This window comes from Protomyctophum parallelum, assembly GCF_964188405.1.
Source record: "Protomyctophum parallelum genome assembly, chromosome: 15".
Lineage (NCBI taxonomy): Eukaryota > Metazoa > Chordata > Actinopteri > Myctophiformes > Myctophidae > Protomyctophum > Protomyctophum parallelum.
Genome location: NC_139710.1, coordinates 50,630,363 through 50,657,338, shown reverse-complemented (window position 1 = coordinate 50,657,338; position 26,976 = coordinate 50,630,363). Strand labels below are relative to the sequence as shown.

Genomic DNA, 26,976 nt, shown 5'->3' with positions numbered 1-26,976 from the left:
ACACTAAACAAACGTCGATGAGATCCATTTGACTCTTTCACAGAACGTAACTCTACAGCTCCTGAGCGGCAGCACAGAGCAACGCTCCTCGCGACAGAGCACCAACGAAGAAGACGAGGAGGAGGAGGAGGAAGAGGACGATAGTGTGGCGAACCACCACAGTGCGGAGAGGGCTCCGGGGAACGCACTGCTGCACGTGAACGGCAAGAAGGAAGAGGAATCGGAGGAAGCGTCCGGTCAGCCCAGAGAGGCCTGGGCAGAGGCAGAGGAAGCGTCCGGTCAGCCCAGAGAGGCCTGGGCAGAGGCAGAGGCTCGACCCAGCAGCGCCGACGCTGCGGAGGAGGAAGTAGTAGCAGTGGAGGAGACAGAGTGTGAGATGCAGAGCCAATCGGAGGGCACAGAGGTCACCCATCATCCCCCAGCATGCTCGGCGGCAGAGACGGTGGAGGAGGAGGAGGAGGAGGAGGAGGAGGCAACCGGCGGCCAGGTACAGGAAGTAGGGCTCGAATCGATCACTTTCTTAGCAATTCATTTAAAAGAAATTTCAATCGTCTGATTAACCACTTGCATACTTATGTTTATACTTGGTTGTACAATACTGTCGCACAAAAATTGGCAAACTACAAGCTCACGTCGTCTCCCATTGCGGCCTGTTTCGAGCTTGTTTCCGCTTTATTTTTCATAATCCGTTTTAATCAATAAGTACAATTAACTTTTGCACCCCTAACAGGAAGTGCCTTCTGCGGCGGAACTACCTTCCCACCCGCAAAAAAACCACAACGCTGATCTTTCTTCGGCGGCGTCTGCTGACGACAGAAGGCCCGCCGAGGAGGAGGAGGGGGGCACCATGCCCTCCGAGACGGAGTCCGACGCTGAACCCGCCGGAGTCCACAAAGGCCACGGGGTGGAGGTGAAAGGCCCTCTAGGGGAGCAGAGGGTGGATGTGAAAGGCCCTCTAGGGGGGCAGAGGGTGGATGTGAAAGGCCCTCTAGGGGGGCAGAGGGTCGATGTGAAAGGCCCTCTAGGGGGGCAGAGGGTCGATGTGAAAGGCCCTCTAGGGGAGCAGAGGGTGGATGTGAAAGGCCCTCTAGGGGAGCAGAGGGTGGATGTGAAAGGCCCTCTAGGGGGGCAGAGGGTGGATGTGAAAGGCCCTCTAGGGGGGCAGAGGGTGGAGGTGAAAGGCCCTCTAGGGGAGCAGAGGGTGGATGTGAAAGGCCCTCTAGGGGGGCAGAGGGTGGAGGTGAAAGGCCCTCTAGGGGAGCAGAGGGTGGATGTGAAAGGCCCTCTAGGGGAGCAGAGGGTGGATGTGAAAGGCCCTCTAGGGGAGCAGAGGGTGGATGTGAAAGGCCCTCTAGGGGGGGAGCACGTCATCACAGCCGGGCCCCCGACCCAGCCTCCGCCTCCGCCCAGTCCACTGCAGGAGAGGAGCACAGACAAGGTCACAAGGTGAGTCCGGCACGGCCCCCAGCAACCATATTCTGGGGGGAGCCAAAAATTGCCGTTTTTGACTTGACTGAACACGTCTGTCTTAAGTACAGCGGTCCAGTTGACTGAACACGTCTGTCTTAAGTACAGCGGTCCAGTTGACTGAACACGTCTGTCTTAAGTACAGCGGTCCAGTTGATGAAGTCTACAACAGTTTTAAGTGTGTGATGCCCAATGTTTTTAAGTCTGTTCATCACTTCCTAATAATAATTGCATGAAATCCCGCTTAAATTCACTGCTCATCCAAATTGTCTTGAAATCATGCGTTTCATTTCCTGTCGTGTTGTTTTTTTTTTGTTCTCTTCTTTCAGTTCATTGGTTTGGTTCTCTTTCTGTTCTCTGTTCCTCGCCACCTTTCTGTCCTTCTCTTTACTCCCTAACCTTCTTAACACACACTCCTCTTTTTAACCTCACCACCACCTCTGTCGGTCTCTCTCTCTCGCTCCTCTTTTTAACCTCACCACCACCTCTGTCTCTCTCTCTCGCTCCTCTTTTTAACCTCACCACCACCTCTGTCTGTCTCTCTCTCCTCTTTTTAACCTCACCACCACCTCTGTCTGTCTCTCTCTCCTCTTTTTAACCTCACCACCACCTCTGTCTGTCTCTCTCTCCTCTTTTTAACCTCACCACCACCTCTGTCGGTCTCTCTCTCTCGCTCCTCTTTTTAACCTCACCACCACCTCTGTCTCTCTCTCTCGCTCCTCTTTTTAACCTCACCACCACCTCTGTCTGTCTCTCTCTCCTCTTTTTAACCTCACCACCACCTCTGTCTCGCTCATTTCCATCTCTCCATCATCTCCATCCTTGTTTCATCTCCTTCCCTTGGCCCCATCCCCTCCCCTCCCCTCCCCTCCTCACCCCACACACACACACCTACCTACTCACCCTCCCTGTGTTATACTATGCTCTCAGTCTGACTGAGGGGGTAGGGAAGGAAAATGGAGAGGAGCCATTTTTCGCGAACACCACCACCACCAGCAGCAGCGCTGCAACCAAACTCCCGCCGGCACCACCTGCTGAGGAGGATGAGGAGGAGGAGCTGGTGAGGAAGGCTCTGTACAGGGCTTCTACACGCAGTGGTTCTCAAACCTTTTAACCCATTCTGACCTGAGATCAGATTCATAACGAGGTTTCCGCTGGACACACACTGGTCTGACGAGCCCATTCTGACCTGAGATCAGATTCTAAAAATGTCCGTCGTTCTTCGATTCTTCAAAAATAGCAGACCTACAAGCTCGTATCGCGCCACTCGGTGGCGCGATATGAGCTTGTAGATCTGCTATTTTTCAATAGCTAAAGCATAACATGATGCCGACACCAGCCCGGTCAGAATGGGTTAATGTCAAGGACCTCCAGTTTGACACGCATTAGGCCACAGACCATTTGATACCATTTTCTATCACTCTAGGACTACAACCTAAAGTATACAATCATTTTGAGAGTGTACAACTGGAACCAATGGTTCCATTTGTACCCCCGGAATTACAGTCCCATTACTCCCCTAAAAAGAAATATATATTATACAAATATATATATTTTTAAATGGCATATTTAGAAGCTTAATGGGTTAAACGTCAGATATTTATTATATATTAACTGGTTTTGCCGGGGACCCCCTGGAACCCCCTCAAGGACCCCCTGGAACCCCCTCAAGGACCCCCTGGGGCTTTGAGAACCACTGATCTACAGAATTCAGCAACCTGCTTTAACCCCCGCTCCCCCCACCCCCCCCCCAACTCCCTGTGTTAATAACGTCAGTGTTGTCTTGTGTTAATTTGTAGATTTGCTCGTTGCTCTCATTGTTTTAATTGATTATCTGTAATGATCACTTGTTTGCCTCACATCATTTATTAGCAGAAAAGGTTAACGGTTAACTGGCAAATCAAAGTGAGTTTATTTCAGTATAATTTGTCATTGCTCCCTTGCTGAGTGGGCGCTGTACGTGTGCATTTAGATTTAACATGAAGCTATTGTCACTTCTGGGTAGATAATGTTGATCACAGCAGAGCAGCGCTTTACCAACTGGCTTTGATCTGTGTCCTGGCTTTAATCAGTGGAACCAACATAGTGTGCTTATTGGTATCACAATGAAAACACATTTTTTTCCCCCCAACGTTTTAAAGAAAAGAAGTGACATGTCTAATTGTATTTTTTTGAGCAACACGCTGTTTTTTCCTTCCTGTATTGCCGTTTGTCCAGCACCGTGGCTATAGTGGATGTGCATGCACGATCACATCCCTATTATATTATTTAACCCATTAAGACATGAGGCAGATTCTACAAAAGCCTTCTAAATCCTAAAAGTTTTCTGAAATACTTATGTTGCTATTTATCGTTGCTGTCCCCTTATCCCTATATTTTGCCCTACTTGTTCAGAGTACAGCATCACACAAAAGCATGACAAGTAGCAGATTTAGAAGCTTGAAACGCGTGTTTGCTACAGGTGGAAATATGAGGTTTCCACCCAACAGAAAAGATGTATAACCCATTCAGGACGGGAACCGCTTTTGGTGTTTCAAGCATTAAAACTTTAAAAAACCTTCGGTGAGGCCTGCAGAACCATTGCGGCTCAAGAATCCACCACTCCTGAATGAAGTGCCTGGTGCTGGGAGTCTGGTGCAACGCACAGGCTGTACTCCTGGTGAGAGCAGGATTGGACCTGGTGAGACGTACAGTAGCAGGGGCCCGGACAGGAGTCGACCCACAGAGCCTAGTCCCTCCACTTGCCAGAATTGTGCCTCCCAGTCCCGGCAGAGTAGTTCCAGAGTTGTCCCACCGGATTGTGTGGCCCTGGTCTTTCCCTAGTGGGTCTGATCGAGGGTAGCTACTGGGACGTAAGTCGGGACTTGATCACCCCTGCTGGGTCACCTGAATGAGGGGTATGATGTTCGCGAGACCCGAAACCCTGATGACCGTGGGATACATCGCCGAGGATACATCCCAGGTGCATCCATGCGATTTATTTTCCTTCTAGCTATTGAAAAATAGCAGATCTACAAGCTCATACCGTGTGCTGCACTACGAGCTTATTATTATTATAGAACTGCTATTTTTGTAAAATCGTGAAAATGTGGCACAAATCTTTGAATATATTATTCTTTCACAGTGAACGTTTTTAACTCGTATCTTAGCTTCTGGGGCTCCCTGGAACAACATATTTTCAGATGGGGGGGGGGGGATGGTCAGCGGCCAATTACATAATGTTTGGGGTCCTTGACATGAAATAGTTTGAGAATCACTGACATAGAAACAGGTTTTTTTTTTTCAGAAAAAATGACACAATTTAGAAGACATTTTGTAGAATCTGGTCTCGTTCCTAAATGGGATAAATATAGCTAAAATCTAAAATGGCACAGATGCTTTTAATGGGTTATGTTATGTTGCCATTAAAATCTTTGGGGTGTTTTTTGCCAAATTAACCTGGGTGGCCCAGTTTGCAAATACCCCACAGGTCGCTAATCGCTGCTGCAACAGTGCCATCTGATGACTGGACTTGGCATTTAATCACCATTGCCGCTAGTTAACCGTAAGGTGTGTGTGTGGTGTTTGCTTACAGAGCATGAAGGGGCGTCCTCCTCCCGCCCCTCTGTTCGGAGAGGACGACGACGAAGACGACGATCTGGACTGGCTCGGTTGACGAGCCAACCGGAAGCATGAAGGAATATCTAAATATGAATGTTTCTGTGGGACGCCCCCTTATATTACGCAGGACCGTATTAAGGACGTAACGGGCACCCTAGTACCTATACCTACCTGATCCAGTGAAAAGAATAGGGGGAGGTGGGTGGGTGCTCCCTATAACTGCACTTGACTCAGAGGGGGAGGGGGGGGGAGTTGTGGAAACCGTGAGTATGCGCTGTTTTACGAACATGTTGGCTTGGACAGCTACTGCTAAAGCTGTGTGGAGTGGAGGATGTGTTAGCCTTCCATCGTTATGAATTCTGATTAGACTGACAGCCCCATCCGTGTTCCACCATGGAACTAAAGCCCATTTTGAAGAGTTATTTTCTATAATGGCCATTTCCCAAAGCAATGGTTCACTTCTGGATTTCATACACTGTCAGAGTTAGACTCATAAGGGTACATTTAGGAGCCCTCCCCCTAAAGGAACCCAGAGAGTCCTGGAATCCACTTTGAGAACCACTGTCCCCAAAGTACATCATCCAGACTATAAACATGTTGTTTTTCACTAGACTATTACCTACTAACCTTTTGATTAGTTTTTAATTTTCCCTCTTGTCATTTTGTTTAAGTATAGTTGTCATTTCCAAAGTATGAATGTTTCATTTGGAAAGAAACTCTTGTCTATTTTAATGTTACTGTTTAAAGCTGCGATCCATAACTTTTAACCACTTGAAGAACCACAGTATGCCTGTTCTGGAAGGGAACATCCAGCCCCCCAAAGTAAGAGGCAGATCGGCAATGTTTGGCCAACAGATTTGGTGTGAAAAAGCAGTCAGAGTGTTATAGTAACTCAATCCGTTTCACTAAGACTAAAAGGTTTAAGTGGTTCATGTCCTACCCTAGGGTTGGGACCAAGGACCATTAAAAGAGGACGGGAAGCGAAGACCGTACGGTGGACTCCATGTTGCTCCCTGGAAGGAAAGAAACATGCGCAGTTGAGACCAAGGAAGCTGAACGTGGAAGTGTTGGCTGCATATAGCCCATTGCGAATGCTTCTTTCCTTCCAGGGAGCAACATGGAGTCCACCGTACGTACGGCCTTCTCTTCCTTCTCTTTTAATTAACCTTGGTTGGGACATGGAACCGCTTCTTTTGCAAACCCGGTTCCCAGATTGAATAACTGGAATCTGTTCCATCGTATTTGGAGCCGTTTCTGGAACTGTTTTTTTAAGAGCTCTGGTATGTGGACTTGATGTCCCGTATACAATTACCATACAAAACGTAATTGTTAACGTGGTTCTCAAACGTTTTAATTTCACTCTGAGTTACAGTCCTGTAAGGGTCCATTTGGAATCGTTAGAGAACCGTTAAGGAAAGAATGGTTAAAATCCTAAAGTTTCCCAACCCTAGTCCTACAGTACCTACCCTGGCATTCCATCCCAGGAGTCTTGTGGCTGTGTGTGCAAGTGCCCAAATCTTTACCGCAGAGCTATAATGGAAAGCACGTTGGGGGAAGGCGAGTCGTTTCGGTTTCATTAAATTAAATTATTAAATTATTCATTAAATATCTTGTCACAGTAGTGGTCCTACTGGTTGTGGACCAACTATATTAGTCACTGTAGTGGTGTTGGTTATGAATAAATTGTTTCAAATAATGTATTATTCACTTTAAAAAAAAAGAAGAAGTTGTGGATGGCAGCTTTCATTCGGTGGTCTTTTGGGCCATGCCAGGTCTGTAATTATTACTATAGCAGATTTTTAAAACTATATACTGTAGCAAATTGTTTATTTATCCGAATGGATGCAGTATGTTTCCCCGGTTGTCTGTCTGTCTGGTTTGAGAATGTATTGTAATAAATAAATGGCTTCAGCCAACTGTTAGCTTGCTGCTTCAAACCCATAATAATCCTTTACACTTGTTTTTTTTGCTAACTGAAATGTTACGTGCGTGTGTGTGTGTGTGTGTGTGTGTGTGTGTGTGTGTGTGTGTGTGTGTGAGAGAGATTTCACAGCACCAGGTTCTGGTTGTTTTCTTTGTAGGTTACTGAAGTGGTTTTCAACCAGTGGTCCGGGGCAGGGATCACCACTGCTTGAGGGGGTTCCTGGTGGTCCCCAGCTAAATGACCAAGAGTTGGCAACCAAATGGAGCATTTTAGATCCTTAACTCTTGAGAGCGTAAAATGGTCCATTTGGTTTCATTTTACACTCATGAGTTAATTACTGTTAAACATCATCTGCATTACTTCATTTTCAAGAAGTCGACACAATTGGAGCATGTAGAAGAATTGTTGTCTCTCCTATGGTACAACATCAATACAGCATGGAATTGTGGACAAAATGTCAACAACATATTCTAGGTTTTTGGTCTGAGAGGCTAAATCTCATCAAATGGTGGTCCGTGACTCAAATGCCGGTTAAATAAGGGACCTTAATATGAAAACCACTGGGTTACACCATGCCTACATGCTCTGGCCATGTAGTGCGTTATCCTTGTTTATAAACGTTCGCGTAAAGAAAGAGTTGCACTACGAAACATCTTGTTTTAATTCATTTTTACGGTTCGTTTTGCAGCCATCCAGGTAGAATCCAGGTGTGTGGGCCTACAAAGGATGGTTTAGGACCTAAACCATCACCTAAACTTTAGGTGACTAGAAGACGAGCAAGTTACCAGCCAGGTGAATCTCATTCCCAAATTGCCGATCTTTGCTTTGTCACCAACCTCTGGAATTGTTGACTATAGACATAGACAACCACATAGCATTTGGACATAAGGAACAACAGTCGTAAAAAAAAAATCACAACTCAAATTCATATCTATAGCATTTTTTTTTTTACTAATACTACTGTCCCGTTTTGACAGCAGTCAGATAATAAATTGCCCTGAATATAGTTCAAAGGTAAAGGTGTAATGTGCTGCTAATTCCACCTGATGGCACTATTGAGTATGTCTAGTGGCTATAGCCGGTTTTAGCCCAAGGAGCGTTTTCTGTGCAAAACTAATGCTTGGAAATGGAATGTATTCAGAATGACATTTAGATTTGTTCTTTTATATAGGTTGTTATACGTAGACGTGACGTATAATATACGTGACAACCAGGAATAGTCTGGTGACCACCAGAGAGACGGGTGGCAGCCGGAATGTAGATGGCACCCGGGAGCAGTATGGGTTGGCGCCCCAGCTTGTGTCTTCCGTGAGGAAGAAGCCCAACAAACCCACGGTGAGGCCTTTAGGAGGACCATTCAAGCCTCAAGCGGAGCCTGCGGCACCACCAAGGGCAAGGTGGAGCCTGCGGAACCGTTGCAGCTTGAGAATCCACCATTCCTGAATAAAGTGCCTGGTGCTGGGAGTCTGGTGCAACGCACAGGGCCTGACCTGGTGAGAGCAGGAGTGGACCTGGTGAGACGTAGGAGGGGCCCGGACAGGTGTCAACCCACAGAGCCTAGTCCTTCCATGCACCAGAATGGTACCTCCCAGTCCCGGCAGAGTAGTTCAGGATGAACGGATTGTGTGGCCCTGGTTTTTCCCTAATGGGACGGATCGAGGGTAGCTACTGGGACTTAAGTCGGGACTTGATCACCCCGGCTGGGTCACCTGAGTGAGGGGTATGATGTTGGGAGACCCGAAACCCGGATTACCTTGGGATACATCACTGAGGATACGTCCCAGGTGCATCCATGTATGCATGTATTTTGTTTTAATGGTATTATACTAATTACACAAATTACTCTGCAGCCCACTTCTACGAGCCGAACTGCGGCCTCTCAGCCCCGATGTTAAGCCCCTTGCTGCCACCTCGGCATACCGAAGCTTCTCGCGCTCATAGGCCTCACCCACATCATCCTGCCAGGGCGCTGTGAGCTAACAAACTGTCAACACGGCTACCGGAAATCCTTTCCAGTCACGCTCCAAAATAAAGAACGAAACAGAAGTAGGGGGCGTGGCCAGGAATTCCATGTATAGGCGCCTCAGATTGAAAGGGACCAAAGCACCAGATCTGGCCTGAGGTTGGTCTTTGCTCCAGGTCAACCGGGAGCCTCCTGTCCTCCACTGTCATGTTTTATTTTTGAGGGGCGCCTGTTTGTCTTTAGTTAAATGTTTGTTTAATAAATGCCACTGATAATGAAGGGAAAACTTACGTCATATTGTCTCTTTATTGTTAACGGCGTTTAATGTTTGTGTTTGCACCGTTTGTTTTACATCACCATTACATCACCTAATCAACATGAGTTAGACTTTAATATATTAGTGCCCCTCACTTCACATGGGTGTGATTTATTTTGAGGGGCGCTAGCCCCTCCTATAAACAGCTTTTGTCCCCACATATTTGCCATTGTCATCTGTAGACGAGCATATCGGCTAACCATTCTCATAAATTCAGTTGTTCATGAGATAATGTATGATTGTATGATGATTTATAATGATAAGAGCGCACCTCACTTTTTTTTAACCTGTTTTTCCATAGACTTGGACCACCTGACGTCATTTATCCTGTTTTTCCATAGACTCGGACCACCTGACGTCATTTATCCTGTTTTTCCATAGACTTGGACCACCTGACGTCATTTATCCTGTTTTTCCATAGACTCGGACCACCTGACGTCATTTATCCTGTTTTTCCATAGACTTGGACCACCTGACGTCATTTATCCTGTTTTTCCATAGACTTGGACCACCTGACGTCATTTCTGAAAGGCAGACATTGGAGGGGCATTGTGGCTGCCACATGACATCACTGCTTGACTCATTTAGTGCGGGAACCCCTTTTGGTGTTAAAACAAATAGCAGAAAATAGTACAGTATACAGTATCTACAAGCTTGTAGGTCTGCTATTTTTATTTTATCCTGAAAATGTGGTGCAAATCTTTATATTCTTTCAGAGCAAACGTTTTTAACTCAAATCTTTGCTTCTGAGGAGTCCCTGGAACAACACATATTTTCAGATAGGGGTCGGCGGCCTTGGGGTCCTTGACATGAAATCATTTGAGAACCACTAATATAGAAACCTAGGTTTTTCAGAAAACTGTCATGATTTAGAAGACATTTGTAGAATCGGCCTCAGGTCTAAATGGGTTCTTGTCATGCCACATCACTGCCATGCCCAAATATGGAGATGATGTACTGTATATGGTGTTATATGACCGTCGCGTCACATCAGTTCATCAGAACATGGAAGGTTTTGCCAGTGGCTTCCAGGAGGAAGATGGAGGTAGGGCACAGGCTGCACCCCCCCGAGGGCCGTCTTCTGAAGGCGGCAGTTTCTTCTATTTGAAGGAGATCGATACAGACCATGTTGACACTGTGAGTGGCTTTATTCATAACTTTATGTGATACATACAATGGGGACAATATGTAGCTAATCCAGTGGTTTGTCTTAATTAAAATATCGTTAGCAAAATGAGGAACATGTTTATGTGAAGTGAGGGGCGCATCATGCATCACATTCCGTGCCAATCAAATAATTTCCGTGGTACAAACGCAAAGCTGGGCATAGGAGGGCCTAGTGCCCCACAAAAAGAGGTCGGCTTGTAGATTTATCGGCCAATTACCTTATTTTCGACCCTCCTATGAACAGCTTTGTGTGTTTGTGTCGGTGTACACCACAGCGATGATTTGATTGGCTGAGCAATGTGTGAACCCCGTAGCGATGATCTGATTGGCTGCGCACGGAATCTGATGTATGATAAGAGCGTCCCTCACTTCACACAGGTGTGATTTAAAAGTTTTATCTTTGGCCTATATCATGGGATGCCTAATTTCATTACGCCACTGTGGGGGTCATGAAAATGTTTGAGAACCACTGCTCTTATTAGTATACTGTATAATACATGGATGGCCCTATAATCTTATTATTATCCCAGCTGTGAGCACCTTAACAAACAACAGAATAGGTACAGTATAGTCTACAAGTTGTTGGCTGTACTGATCCTGTTTTGGTGCCGTTTGTTACCGCTAATAACCGGTGACTAACAATCATTAACTTTTCATTCACAGACGTCGCTGCCTGAGGACAATAAACAAGGCAGAAGGGGAGAACATTTTACGTGGCTCTGTTTGACATCGCAGCATGGCACGCTGGCCGCCACGTGGGAGAACGGGGACGGAGAAGCACTGAAGCCATATGACATCACATTAGACTTACCCGGGGAAAGAACGCGATACATTGAGGTTAAATCTTCCAAAGCCGACTGGAGTGAAGAATTCTATCTCACGCAAACCGAATACAAATGGGCCATCGCCAACGAGGACAACTATGACATCTACCGCGTTGCCTTTGTGGAAGACGAAAGGCCGGTGCTGTACAAGCTGGAGAGCTGGGCCCACCACTCGGCCGTGGACAGACCGCCAAAGAAGGAGAAGAGAAAGGCCATGCGCTTTATTGAGCGCATTTTGAAACTGAGACAGAATGAGGAAGGCGAATGAGGAAGGCCATGCGCTTTATTGAGCGCATTTTGAAACTAAGACAGAATGAGGAAGGCGAAGAGAAAGGCCATGCGCTTTATTGAGCGCATTTTGAAACTGAGACAGAATGAGGAAGGCGCTGGAAGAGAGTGCAAAATAAATGACAGAAACTAAAAAAACAAGGAGGTACTGTCACACTGCCATTGGTAGACAGACTGTGACTGTCACTCAAAATGCTCTCAGTGGTAAAATCACCCAGAAATTATTAATATCCACCTCTTTCATAATACATGCCTACAAGATATTACAGTTGAGATGTACTGTAAATGCTAAAAAAAGACTAAGAAGCAGATCGAGAGTGTTATGGAACAGAAGCAAGCAAGCCCTTTGTGTCAATGTTGCTGACCATGATCCATGACGCTACGGGTCAAGGGTCAAGGGACGCTAAGGGCCTGCCTTGAAATGATATCAAATTTATATAATCATTAATCAGTATTCATTTGAAGAGCTAAACAGGAAAGTAAGGTTATCCTCCTCCTCCACTCTACAGCTGATGTTGTTCCAGCTGTCTCACTTTTCCAAAACATCTCCGTGTCAAGAGGCCCGATAGTGAATCTGATAAGGAACTACCACCAAGGGCTCTGCTCTGCTGCATCCAATAATAAATATATCAGCCTACTAGTCCAGTGCGGACTGGTGATTTCATTTGTATTGGTGCCGAGTGCGAAGCTTGACCAATACAGTAGGTTAATTGCGGACCGCTACAGATAAACTGTAGATATTTAACCTACCAATAAGGACCCAGGCCAAATGCCATTGCGCATGCAGTAGCCTACACCAACAAGTCTGTGTGGTGTAAGTGTGTGCATATATAGCCGCATGTGAAACTATATCGTGCTGTATTTTGCTCTCCATTTCATGGTCATGCGAGGAGAGAGAGGGTGCAGAGAGAGAGAGAGATGTGTGAATGGAATCGCATCAAATAGCGTTGTTGGTGAGAAGAAAGTATACAGTGGGTCGCCGTGCGCATATGGCACATCTCTCTCCTGTTTTGGTAATAAAGGGAGCACCCTTGACTGCATTCCGTTGTCACTGCGCCTGCATGCCGACAATGTGCGAGCGTGAACTTTTATTAGCCTACATTATAACGTGACATTTATTATACACCGGGAAAATATAGCCACTCTACAAGCTCACAACTGGTTGTGGACGCGACACTTCTATTTCTATAGGTCTGACTCTGCTATTATTTTCTGTGCAGGACTTGCCAAGTCTCCAGAGCAATGGTGTCTATCATTTTTTGAGTGGTGCAACCACTCCTACAACCAGCTTGCAAAAAAAAATATGATTGGCAAGTGTAAATATAAAATCAAATAGGCATATAGCCTACAATTGAAACCTGCTACTGCAGTGATTTTATCCTGTGCTCAATGCGTTTCTGCGTTTGTGTGTGGACATAGATATCGCTGTCGTATGGGCAGGGATTTTCAAAAAAAGCGGAGGACGGAAATATCCGCTTAGCAAAAGATCCATGTACGTGTAGCCTGGGCCGCACAAAAGATCCATGTACGTGTAGCCTGGGCCGCACAAAAGATCCATGTACGTGTAGCCTGGGCCGCACAAAAGATCCATGTATGTGTAGCCTGGGCCGCACAAAAGATCCATGTACGTGTAGCCTGGGCCGCACAAAAGCGACTCTCCTATACAGGCTGATTCAACACTTTATGGAAGATGAACTCCTGCTCGCTTAACACTGTCTATGAATGTACAATTTGGAGGGTTTTGTTTTACATTGTATTTCAGACATTTATATTTTTTACATGAATGTTGAGTACTGGTGTTTTTGTTGGTTTGTCCTGTATCTGTCTTGTATCTGTTGTCTGTAATTGTCTCCACCAGGCCGAAGGCATGTGGGGAGAGTATGCTTTGCACTTCGTCCGTCCGTGTGTCCGTCCGTCCGTGTGTGTGTCCGTCCGTGTGTCCGTGAACAGCTAATCTCGGCCACCGTTAACCCGGTCGATGCCAAATTTTGCACACACACTCCCTGGATGCCAACGATGAACCTCTGCCCCAAACTTTCCAGAACGACCTGTTATAGCGCCACCAGGAGGCCGCTTTGTGCAAAACAAGTTTTTTCACAGTACACCTACAGATTTTGTCCAAACATCACGCAAATTAGTACACAGTCTCTCTAGAGCCATTCAACGAAACGGGTCTTTCAGATTTCTCAGACTCCATCCTGATTGGTTAAGATTGGCTTCCAAAGTTCACAGGAGTGCTCAGTTTCAAACAAAATGCTGCAAATCATGAACACATCGCGTGGAATTGTGCACGCACATTCCCACTAGGCCGAGGACGAAATGCCACATGAACAATTTCAACTCAGCCTCAAGGTGGCGCTATAACTGGCCGAAAAGTGTTTTTACCTCTAACTGCACGGATCTGTGGATAACCTGGTGGAGACCTGTGCCCAGAAGGGCACTTTTTCTAGTTATTCAAGTATTTTTAGTTCTTTTTTTAAACATAAGACAGGACACTGTCTATATGAAACTGAAGGTTTTGGGAAGCAAACTAGTAACACAATAATAACATGCATAGGGAATGCATGCCCTATGCAACCTGTTGTATCCATTGTCAGAATACCCGTACCTGGCTGTATACCCCTTATGCCCATATATTGGGTATTTCTGTAGGCTATCTGTGTTCCTTTTATGTATTGCCCATACACAGTTCCATGTGAGGCATGCTCCAGGCTGGTCTATGATGTCATATTAATGACATATACTCCAGTCCATACATGGGGATGTGGACATGACCTTTGGGCAAGTAGAACATGATCTGTAAGTCAGTGCCTCTGAGATCTTGACGGAAATCAGATCGGAAATAAAAAAATATATAAAGACATTAATATAATTTAAAAAAATCTTTCTAATTTCCTTATAATATCCACCCATTTGTCTGGTGAGCTTGAAATGTACTGTAATTCTCCAATATGTTAATTAATTCATCAATCAATAAAACATTCAGAGTGTCTCAGCCTTGCAGTCACTCGTTGCCTATATTAAGGCGTCTTACTGGTTTATATATTTTTTATATTGTGCTGCTGTAACACCTCAATTGCCCTTCTGGCATAACTAAGTATATCTCATCATGTCATAATAACCCCTTATAAGTTTTCCACAACTCCAGATTCATTGGCTGGAACACAATGCATGGGTATTTCCGGAGTCGAGAAATCCCACACAATCTAAAAATGAACAGATACATATTGTAAATAAGAGGTCACAGCGTATACAAATTCACACATTCACGTTCACCCATTGTGGGTATAGTTTTGAATATAAGGTGTCTGTTCTGACACCTTATATTTTCTGATGTTTATTTCACTGGTAAAATTGGATTAACCCATTCTGACCTGAGATCAGATTTCATACGAGGTTTCCACTGGACACACACTGGTCTGATTAACCCATTCTGACCTGAGATCAGATTCGTTCTTAGATTTTTCAAAAATAGCAGACCTACAAGCTCGTAGCGCGCCAATCATTTTTTTTAAAATATAGCCTACATGTTGTTTTTCATGATTTTCAACAAACAATTAGAAAAATCATGAAAAAACCGACATTAGCCTACTATTATCACTCCATTCAACCACCTCATTTACTTTACTAATAGATAGACATACCAGTTGTAACCAAAACACAACCTTTATTCATTGCAGCCAGCAACACCTTCCTGGATCTCAGCCAACTACCCCACACAGCTGTAATCCATTCACTCTGACGGACCAATGACGGACGGTCTAGAGTACCCGGATAAGGTAGGCGGGGCTTATGATTTAAAATGGAGCCGCACATGGTCCATAGCAGAGTGTTTGGAGCTGCAATAAGGTAAGGTTTGTTTGAGAACCGCATGGTTGTTAGCCAACATTAACTCTGTTATTGTTTAAACATTAGTGTTGTTAGAAGGACTGTTGGTTGTTTATTGTGACTCTATTAGAAGGACAACAATATGAGGAATGTGTTGGTACCTTTTGAGACACAAACAAATAATTCAATGCATTGTGAGATTGTAGATCTGCTATTTTCAGATTTTTTTTCCTTTCAAACATTTGAAATGGGACATTTCTGTGTAATGAGCTACATTTGGAAGTGCATTTTGATGCCATACCCTTTTACTTTAGTACATATGGTAACACAAGTTGTAACAGTGGCTCAGACACATTCATAAGATTAAGCTAAACTAAATGTCTCTGCTCGATGGAAAACTCAAATGTACAAACGTACATACATACAAAAGTAGAAGATATACAAGCCCATTTCTACCATACAGAGCAACTTGATTTCAACTTTAAAGGGCCACTTCACCCCTTTTGCAACCAGATCTTATTTTAATGATTTTTGAGAAACACTTTCCTGAGGTTTTTATGTGTTTTTAGATATTTTAGTATTTCAAAGTGTCCATGGACTCCATGATGTCATGGACACCGGGCTCACTTCCTTCCTGAACTACAATTCCCACAATGCTTTGGTCCACTGCTCCTCCTTGTGGATAGGGGGAGGGCTGTCTTACTGAGACAACATGTAGTCCAGGAAGGAAGTGAGCCCAGTGTCTATGACATCGTGGACTCTTTGAAATACTAAAATATCTAAATGCATAAAAACCCCAGGAAAGTGTTTTTTGTCTCCCAAACATAAAAAAAAAATACTGGTTGCAAAAGAAAAATGCAAGAATTTCCTAAAAGATGTTTTTTCTACAATGTATAAAATCTGGATAAAGTGTAATGTTGGTGTATGTTTGTGTCTTACAGGTTGATCATGTGACCTTGGTGTCATGCGGTGACCTTGGCTGCAGTCATCAGGAGATGGCTGGTATTGGTAATAGAGTGTCTACTCGGCTGGGCTGAAACGAATAACGGTGTCAACGAACGCTCCCTGAGATTACGAGGCGTACGGTGCTCGGGACGTATTGTGCCATACAACCTACGCGGCTCTATTAATACCGGCCATCTTCAACCGAGCGACGGAAGCCCCCCCACGGTACGTACCTGGATTACATGTGGCTGTAGTAGAAACTAGGGCTGTGTCACCATTACAACATGTTAAGTTGACTATTTATTGTCATACAATGGATTGCGATTAACAATTATGTTTGCTGTTGAACATATGAATACGAAGTTTCCTTTTTAGCTTTTAGGCTTCATTAAAAAAATGGTTGCACAAGGCAGATCATAGCCCTAGAATGTGTGTAATAATGGTGACACAGCCCTGTCAGTGACTGTTATGACTTCCAAAATGTCATCCTGTAGGCCGACAACTAATTTTCTTTCCCCCTGCCATTTCAGAAAGTGAAGCTGACTGGAGGTGTGAACTCTATGCTGTTGCCACTGCTGGGTGAACTCTATGCTGTTGCCACTGCTGGGTGAACTCTATGCTGTTGCTGCTGTTAACAGTGAAGGTTAGTTAACCGTCTGATTCCTGCTGCTTGTTTAAGTGGGCTACATGCTACCATACCGTAGGTTGTCTTTCGCGCCATGTATAGTTTCGCTTAATTTGTGTGTGTATAATGCCAGTCCACATCACCGTTATGTGATGTTTGTGGAGGCATGTGATTTAATTATCGTTTAACATAATTTACGGGTAAAGTCTGTCCACATCCACATCACATGTGTATGTTCTCTTGTGTCTCCTTTCTCTTCTCTATTCTTTGGTTTCAATAAAGTTATTTATTTTTTGTTGTCATAGTTTTTAATCGCATTTTGCTTTATTTTATTTAGGTAATTTCTTTCTTCTTGCCTACCTATTGCCCTAGTTCTTCACTAGTGTTTTATGTGTACAAATGTGATGTGGAGGTATGTGATTCATGTCTGGTGTCATTATGGTAGCATGTAGCCCCTTAACACTGTTTACAGCCTATGCTGTAGGTCTAACGGATGAAGCAAATGATGGCCGCTGTGTCATTTGCTTCCTTGGTTGGTGTGTGTGTTTTGTTTAGTGCTGATATTGAAGGTAAGTGAGCGTAGTTTATTATCCTTGGCTGTTGGGCAGAAACCTTGTATCTCCATAGTTCAACCTTCTTTTTGTAAATTAATGTCCTTACTTCATGGTACAGTGTCACACACAAGTAGCAAATGGCCAATCTCACGATGCAAAGATAATCCATTATTGAATATTTAACATGTAGTATTCTGTTTTTCTAATGTATCGAACCAGTGAAGTATCAGCAAGAGCTTGTGACTAAATAATAACATTGGAACACAGATTATTATATTAATAATATTGGATCACAGTTGTTTTGGTCCATAAATAACAGTTTTGGACGTACAAGGTTTCTACCCAACCTTCATCTTTTCTCTCTTCTATTCTTTGCTTTAATAAAGTTATTTGTTTTTGTGGTCTCAGAGTTTTTAATCGCATTTTGCTGTATTGTAATTTCTTATTTCTTTCTTGCCTTTCTATGACACTAGTTCTTCACTAGTGTATGTGACTTGGGTCGTGTCTGGCGTACAGTTTCTCATTTGGAGCTGTTTCATGTAATTTACCAGTAAAGCGTCAACACGTTAGTTCACATCAGATATGAACACAGGCCTGGTATGTGATGTGCATTTATGTGTTTTTTAAAGGTGATATTTCACAGCAATTGCGGATAGCTCGTCATTCACGTCTGTTGGCATTGCGCCATACGAATTGTGTTTATTGCTGTTCATGTTGTGTACTAATGTTCATAGTATTGCTGAGAAATACTGGGGCGCAAAGAATGCTGCTACCTCATATAATTTATGTCAATCGTCCACAAATGGCATAAATTGTACAGTCTTGCCCCATGTTTCCTACATGGGACAACTGGATAGAAAAATACTTGCGCCATGAAAACCTAAGGCCAACTGTTTGGGCAGAGACCAAGAAAATCTTTTTTTGTTCATGTTCATAAAGCGCTCTAAGTGCTTAAAGTGAAAAGTGCAGCAGCAAACATCTAGGTCATAAGACCATTGTCGCTGCTATATTATCAGATCTAATTTGTGAGTAAAGCTTCATTACGTAAGCCCACATCACATATGAACACAGGCCCAGTATGTGATGTGTGTTTATGTCTTGTCTCGTTTCACATTTGTGAGTAAGGCTTCATCATGTCATCCCACATCACATAATGAACTTAGGGTTAGGGTAGGGCTAGGTATGTGATGTTGGTTGATGTGATGTATGTCTTATAATGTGCAAGCTTCATCGTGTCAGTTAACATCACATTATGTGGTGTGTATTGATGTGATTTATTTATGCTGCCATTTGCAGCTAAAACTTCATCCATGCCGGTCAGTAGGCAAGGCATTGACGATGGGCCTATGACCCAAACGTTTTCTGCTGCACTTTTCACTTTTAGCACTTTTCAGCACTTTATGAGCATGACCAAATAAGATATTCTTAGTTTATGTCTGAGGAGTTTTCCTTAAGGTATTTGTGGAGTGAGTCTTCCGGTTTTCAATTGTATAAAGACATAATCATGGATATCATAGTAATGATTCAAATTGAGTGTGTAGGCTATCTTTTTCTTTTTTTTTAATTCTCTTGCCGCTGGAGGCCGGCAAGAGTACGTTTAAAAAAAAAAACAACCTAATGACTGATTTGGACCTGTAAATTATAAAACTAAGGCACTGGTGTGGTACTCTGGTTTACCAGAACGGGGTTCAACTCCCTGCGGTGCCCTCAATTTGTTGTATTTACATGGTTCATTTTCTGCTCATTGTGTTGCCTTTTCATAGATGATAACCCCCAGGTTCTTTACTATGTTTGTACTCTCTACAGTTGGGTTACAAGTCTATTTAGGGACTAACCCCGAAGGGACTCTTGGTCCCTTATTTTTCTCATCTACTTCCACCAAAAATGTCAGTTCTGGCTGAACTGTGCTGTCGGGTTTTCGTGAAATGTGGCAATAATTATGGTAGCCCTCTACTTTCTTTTTTTTTTGATGATTGGCCTGGATCACCCCATCTGATCGGGACAACCTAGAGGGCAATGCCAAATGGTGAGGACGTGAAGCCCACAACCATTGGCCAATGGGTGGCGCTATAGCACAACTGAAAACTCAAACTTTAAACGGGCATAGCTCATGAACCGCTTGACCGTGAGCAATATAACGTTGATACCGGTGTGTAGGGATGGAGCTCGATACCCGGGAAAATCTGATAAGCTTTGGGCTTATTATTGAGCATAGTGGCCCGGTCAGCTTGTTATTGAGCATAGTGGCCCGGTCAGCTTGTTATTGAGCATAGCGGTATAGTGGCCCGGTCATGTTTAAATGATCAAGACAAGAGGCGATCAATAAATGCCAACCAGCACTATCCGGGTAAACACAATTGCGCTTTTTAAGTGGCGGAACTTATATTAACCTGTTAATAGTTTCTTTTTTTTAATAATTGCTCGATAAGAACCCAGCTCGATAAGCCTGATCGTTATCAATAAAAATTAACGAGCTCCATCCCTACCCCTCACTTTCGTATTCTGACTTTTGTATCTGAATTGTATCTCTCTCCTCCTGGGATCTTTGCTCAAAATGCCTTTTCTATATGAAAATTAAGTCTTAAAAAGAAAAAAAGAGATGACTGGGTTTACTATATTTACTACAAACTGTAGTCATGTCTGGACCTGGAAGGACCACAGACAAGGTTTTTATATGTATAACAATCTTTATTAAAGTAAATAAGTGGGTTATAGAACAATAGAATGAGGCAAAACGGTAAACTACGACAAGACATTTCATACAGTATATGCCAAAACAATTAAACTCCCTTCACATAACAATTCAAATCCCTTCACAGAATAAAAACCTTTCTCTATAAAATACTAGCCTCTATTACGTGTACACAATATACAAGTGTTTGGTTGTGCAATGAACTGGCCCTGGCGGGGTGACCACGCCGAGGGGTTGGGTGGAGGGGTTCTCTTCTCACCCTTTTTACTCTGTCGGGTGACCTTTTGTCAGGTTTTTAATCTAGTCTTGACTGTGCAGAGCGTGTCACCCCCGAGGACAGATGCCGGGAGAAGGTGCCCGGGACTTAAACGCCCTGCCTCCTGTTATAACTTTTGATATTCAGGACTAAACCTTTTCGTAAACTATGAACACACTGTTCTGTTAAGATTGTATGGATCGATGAGTTCTTTGAGATATTGTGGTGCCTGACCATTGAGAGCTTTATAGGTGAGGATTTTGAACTCTATTCTGTATTTAACAGGGATTGATTGATTGATTGAAATATTTATTAACAGTTTGTAGAATTTACAGTACATTTTAAGCACAAACTCAATACAAAGACTGTCAACTGTGAGTGGACGACCCAATTAAGCATTACACTTGTTTACAACAGGGTCCACATTGTTCAATTCATCAAAACATTTAAAGACATACAAACATTTAGAGACATACAAATAGACATTTCTATGTAGCTAAATTCATCATAATAGGGAGCCAGTGTAGAGGCCAGTGATGGTTCTGATCACATGGTTCTCGGACCCCTAGAATAGGGGTTCCTCGTTACTACAGAGGAGTTCCAAATCTTTGATTGCAACTTTTTTTCATTTAATGTTCATTAAATCGTTCATATCGTTAATGTAATGCATAAATCACTATTCTGAGGAACATTAGCAAAATAAATCTGATCTACAAGCTCATGAATTATGAGGATTTGAAAAAAAAGGACGCCCCTTTCATGACTATGCCAGGCCCAGGAAATTTATCCCAATGAATTTTTCCCGTAGACATTTCAAAAAGCATTTAAAGACCTTTTAAGCGTCGTACGAAGCAGAGTCGTGACAAATCATGACAACAAACACAATATTTTGGACCAAACAAATAATTACAAAGAAGAAAAACAACTGTTGTACCTCCCGTTTTTTCTACGTTCTAATTCTTTGTTTGGCCCAAAACATTGTGTTTATTGTCATGATTTGTCACAACAAGAGTTGGCTTTGTCCGCGGCGTAAACGTCTTTAAATAAATACTTTCTGAAAAGTCTGAGGAAAATTAACAGGGATTTATTTTCTGGGTCTCTCGAGGGGGCGGGACTGCGACGCTCTATAGTATGCCGTGGTGCAACCCAACAGAGTTGCAGCACTTCACACAGGGTGATTTTCAAGATTTTGGAGGATTTGAAAAAAAGATGAATCACGAAAAAAAGGGTATACTATAGTCTATGGTTTTGGACTGCATGACGTTTTTCATGATTTTGCAGGATTTGAGAACAATATGAAAATAATGGACCTGTAAATTACAACAAAACAAACTAAGGCACTGGTGTGGTACTCCTGGTTTACCAGAACGGGGTTCAAGTCCCTGCAGTGCTCTGCTCAATGTGTTGTATTTACATGGTAAATGACCTTGACCAGTATAAATGACCTTGACCAATATCAATGACCATAAGACTAGTAAATGACCTTGACCAGTATAAATTACCTTCATAAGACTAGTAAATGACCTTCACCAGTATAAATGACCTTGACCAGTATAAGTGACCTTGACCAGTATAAATGACCTTCATAAGACTAGTAAATGACCTTGACCAGTATACGGTCCGTGACGATGGACTATAGCCTTTAGATTTTCCGCGATGTTCACCTTTTTTCAAATCCTCAACAATGATGAAGAATCGTGCACTATAGCGCGCCGCTAATGATATTGACCAATATCAATGACCTTGACCAATATCAATGACCATCATAAGACCAGTATAAATGACCTTGACCAGTATAAATGACCTTCATAAGACTAGTAAATTACCTTCACCAGTATAAATGACCTTGACCAGTATAAATGACCTTCACCAGTAAAGATGACCTTGACCAGACCAGTATAAATGACCGTAACCATTATGAATGACCTTGACCAGTATGCGGTCTGTGTAGTATGTCGTACGATATGGGCTATAGCCCATGGTCAGAAATGATGAAAAATGAGAAGAAAGAAAATGCTCCGAGACGATGGGCTATATAGCCCATCGTCTCGGAGCGATTTTCTTCTTTTTATCAAATCCTCAAATTATTAAAAACGGCGTGCTATAGTATGCCGTTTTATCATTTTTGACCATGCCCACTGAGCATGTTTTGGTCTAATAGACGTCTAATATTCGTCTAAAGGGCCGTCTAAAAATGGGATAAAAAACGTCTAATAATGAAAGTTCTTTAGATGTCTATTCTTAGATTAGACGTTGGGTTATAGCCCATCGTTTTTTTTCAATTTTCTCTTTTTTTTTTTCAAATCCTCAAAAATGATGAAAAACGGCGTGCTATAGTATGCCGTACGATATGGGCTATAGCCCATGGTCAAAAATGATGAAAAATGGCGTGCTATAGTATGCCGTACGATATGGGCTATAGCCCATGGTTAAAAAGGATGAAAAACGACGATAGAAAAAATGGAATCTAAGAATAGACGTCTAAAAAAACCTTTCATTTTTAGACGTTTTTTATCCCATTTTTAGACGCACGTCTAATAGCCGGCTATTGCTCAGTGGGTGGGCTATAGCCCATATCGTACGGCATACTATAGCACAGCGTTTTTCATCTTTTTTGAGGATGTGAAAAAAATGAAAAAATGAAAAAAAAACGATGGGCTATAACCCATGTTTTTTTTCTTTTTTTTTTTCTTTTTTAAACCTCAAAAATGTTGAAAAACGGCGTGCTATAATATGCCGTATGGTATGGGCTATAGCCCATGGTCAAAAATGATGAAAAACGAGGTTACTTTCTTTCTCTTTTTTTTAATTTTCAAAAAACGATGGTGTATAACCCATGTTTTCTTTTTTTTCCCCTTTTTTTTCAAAACCTCAAAAATGATGAAAAACGGCGTGCTATAATATGCCGTATGGTATGGGCTATAGCCCATAGTCAAAAATGATGAAAAACGAGGTTACTTTTTTTTTTTTTTTTTTTTTTAACGATGGGCTATAACCCATGTTTTTCTTTTTTTTCCCCTTTTTTTTCAAAACCTCAAAAATTATGAAAAACGGCGTGCTATAATATGCCGTATGGTATGGGCTATAGCCCATGGTCAAAAATGATGAAAAATGAGGTTACTTTTTTTTTTCTTTTTTTCAAGAAACGATGGGCTATAACCCATGTTTGTTTGTTTTTTTTCATTTTTTTCAAAACCTCAAAAATGATGAAAAATGGCGTGCTATAATATGCCGTACAGTATGGGCTATAGCCCATGTTCAGAAATGATGAAAAACGAGGTAATTTTTATTTTCAAAAATTCAAAAAACTATGGGCTATAACCCATGTTTTTTTTTTTTTCATTTTTTTCAAAACCTCAAAAATGATGAAAAACGGCGTGTTATAATATGCCGTATGGTATGGGCTATAGCCCATGGTCAAAAATGATGAAAAACGAGGTTACTTTTTTTTTTTTAACGATGGGCTATAACCCATGTTTTTCTTTTTTTTTTTTTTTTAAACCTCAAAAATGACTAAAAACGGCGTGCTATAATATGCCGTATGGTATGGGCTATAGCCCATGGTCAAAAATGATGAAAAACTAGGTTACTTTTTTTTTTTTTTTTTCAAAAAACGATGGGCTATAACCCATGTTTTTTTTTTTTTTCATTTTTTTCAAATCCTCAAAAATGATGAAAAACGGCGTGTTATAGTATGCCATACGGTAGGGGCTATAGCCCATGGTCGAAAATGATGAAAAACGAGGTTAACATTCTTTTTCAAATTTTCAAAAAACTATGGACTATAACCCATGTTTTTTTTTTTTTCTTTTTTTTCAAATCCTCAAAAATGATGAAAAACGGCGTGCTATAGTATGCCATACGGTAGGGGCTATAGCCCATGGTCGAAAATGATGAAAAACGAGGTTAACATTCTTTTTAAAATTTTCAAAAAACTATGGACTATAACCCATGTTTTTTTTTTTTTCTTTTTTTTCAAATCCTCAAAAATGATGAAAAACGGCGTGCTATAGTATGCCATACGGTAGGGGCTATAGCCCATGGTCGAAAATGATGAAAAACGAGGTTAACATTTTTTTTCAAATTTTCAAAAAACGATGGACTATAACCCATGTTTTTTTTTTTTTTCATTTTTTTCAAATCCTCAAAAATGATGAAAAACGGCGTGCTATAGTATGCCATACGGTAGGGGCTATAGCCCATGGTCGAAAATGATGAAAAACGAGGTTAACATTTTTTTTCAAATTTTCAAAAAACGATGGACTATAACCCATGTTTTTTTTCTTTTTCATTTTTTTCAAATCCTCAAAAATGATGAAAAACGGCGTGCTATAGTATGCCATACGGTAGGGGCTATAGCCCATGGTCGAAAATGATGAAAAACGAGGTTAACATTTTTTTTCAAAATTTCAAAAAACGATGGGCTATAACCCATGTTTTTTTTTTTTTTTTCATTTTTTTCAAATCCTCAAAAATGATGAAAAACGGCGTGCTATAGTATGCCATACGGTAGGGGCTATAGCCCATGGTCGAAAATGATGAAATACGAGGTTAACATTTTTTTTCAAATTTTCAAAAAACGATGGACTATAACCCATGTTTTTTTTTTTTTTCATTTTTTTCAAATCCTCAAAAATGATGAAAAACGGCGTGCTATAGTATGCCATACGGTAGGGGCTATAGCCCATGGTCGAAAATGATGAAAAACGAGGTTAACATTTTTTTTCAAATTTTCAAAAAACTATGGACTATAACCCATGTTTTTTTTTTTTTCATTTTTTTCAAATCCTCAAAAATGATGAAAAACGGCGTGCTATAGTATGCCATACGGTAGAGGCTATAGCCCATGGTCGAAAATGATGAAAAACGAGGTTAACACTTTTTTTCAAATTTTCAAAAAACGATGGACTATAACCCATGTTTTTTTTTTTTTCATTTTTTTCAAATCCTCAAAAATGATGAAAAACGGCGTGCTATAGTATGCCATACGGTAGGGGCTATAGCCCATGGTCGAAAATGATGAAAAACGAGGTTAACATTTTTTTTCAAATTTTCAAAAAACTATGGGCTATAACCCATGTTTTTTTTTTTTTCATTTTTTTCAAAACCTCAAAAATGATGAAAAACGGCGTGTTATAATATGCCGTATGGTATGGGCTATAGCCCATGGTCAAAAATGATGAAAAACGAGGTTACTTTTTTTTTTTTAACGATGGGCTATAACCCATGTTTTTCTTTTTTTTTTTTTTTTAAACCTCAAAAATGACTAAAAACGGCGTGCTATAATATGCCGTATGGTATGGGCTATAGCCCATGGTCAAAAATGATGAAAAACTAGGTTACTTTTTTTTTTTTTTTTTCAAAAAACGATGGGCTATAACCCATGTTTTTTTTTTTTTTCATTTTTTTCAAATCCTCAAAAATGATGAAAAACGGCGTGTTATAGTATGCCATACGGTAGGGGCTATAGCCCATGGTCGAAAATGATGAAAAACGAGGTTAACATTCTTTTTCAAATTTTCAAAAAACTATGGACTATAACCCATGTTTTTTTTTTTTTCTTTTTTTTCAAATCCTCAAAAATGATGAAAAACGGCGTGCTATAGTATGCCATACGGTAGGGGCTATAGCCCATGGTCGAAAATGATGAAAAACGAGGTTAACATTTTTTTTCAAATTTTCAAAAAACGATGGACTATAACCCATGTTTTTTTTCTTTTTCATTTTTTTCAAATCCTCAAAAATGATGAAAAACGGCGTGCTATAGTATGCCATACGGTAGGGGCTATAGCCCATGGTCGAAAATGATGAAATACGAGGTTAACATTTTTTTTCAAATTTTCAAAAAACGATGGACTATAACCCATGTTTTTTTTTTTTTTTTTTTTTTTCAAATCCTCAAAAATGATGAAAAACGGCGTGCTATAGTATGCCATACGGTAGGGGCTATAGCCCATGGTCGAAAATGATGAAAAACAAGGTTAACATTTTTTTTCAAATTTTCAAAAAACTATGGACTATAACCCATGTTTTTTTTTTTTTCATTTTTTTCAAATCCTCAAAAATGATGAAAAACGGCGTGCTATAGTATGCCATACGGTAGGGGCTATAGCCCATGGTCGAAAATGATGAAAAACGAGGTTAACACTTTTTTTCAAATTTTCAAAAAACGATGGACTATAACCCATGTTTTTTTTTTTTTCATTTTTTTCAAATCCTCAAAAATGATGAAAAACGGCGTGCTATAGTATGCCATACGGTAGGGGCTATAGCCCATGGTCGAAAATGATGAAAAACGAGGTTAACATTTTTTTTCAAATTTTCAAAAAACGATGGACTATAACCCATGTTTTTTTTTTTTTCATTTTTTTCAAATCCTCAAAAATGATGAAAAACGGCGTGCTATAGTATGCCATACGGTAGGGGCTATAGCCCATGGTCGAAAATGATGAAAAACGAGGTTGACATTTTTTTTCAAAATTTCAAAAAACGATGGGCTATAACCCATGTTTTTTTTTTTTTTTCAT

At 41.6% G+C, this 26,976-nt stretch overlaps 1 protein-coding gene across 1 annotated transcript in view; it reads left to right on the top strand.

Annotated features, from left to right (window-relative positions):
- The window catches only part of fkbp15b (FKBP prolyl isomerase family member 15b), a 70,738-nt gene extending 63,739 nt beyond the window's left edge, over positions 1–6,999 (top strand). The window contains exons 28-31 of the mRNA XM_083783559.1: positions 44–496; positions 731–1,446; positions 2,398–2,527; positions 5,042–6,999. Coding sequence (XP_083639685.1) covers positions 44–496; positions 731–1,446; positions 2,398–2,527; positions 5,042–5,122 — 1,380 coding nt within the window. The 3' untranslated portion in view covers positions 5,123–6,999. The remainder of the gene's footprint in view (positions 1–43; positions 497–730; positions 1,447–2,397; positions 2,528–5,041) is intronic.
- Positions 7,000–26,976: the final 19,977 nt, after the last annotated feature.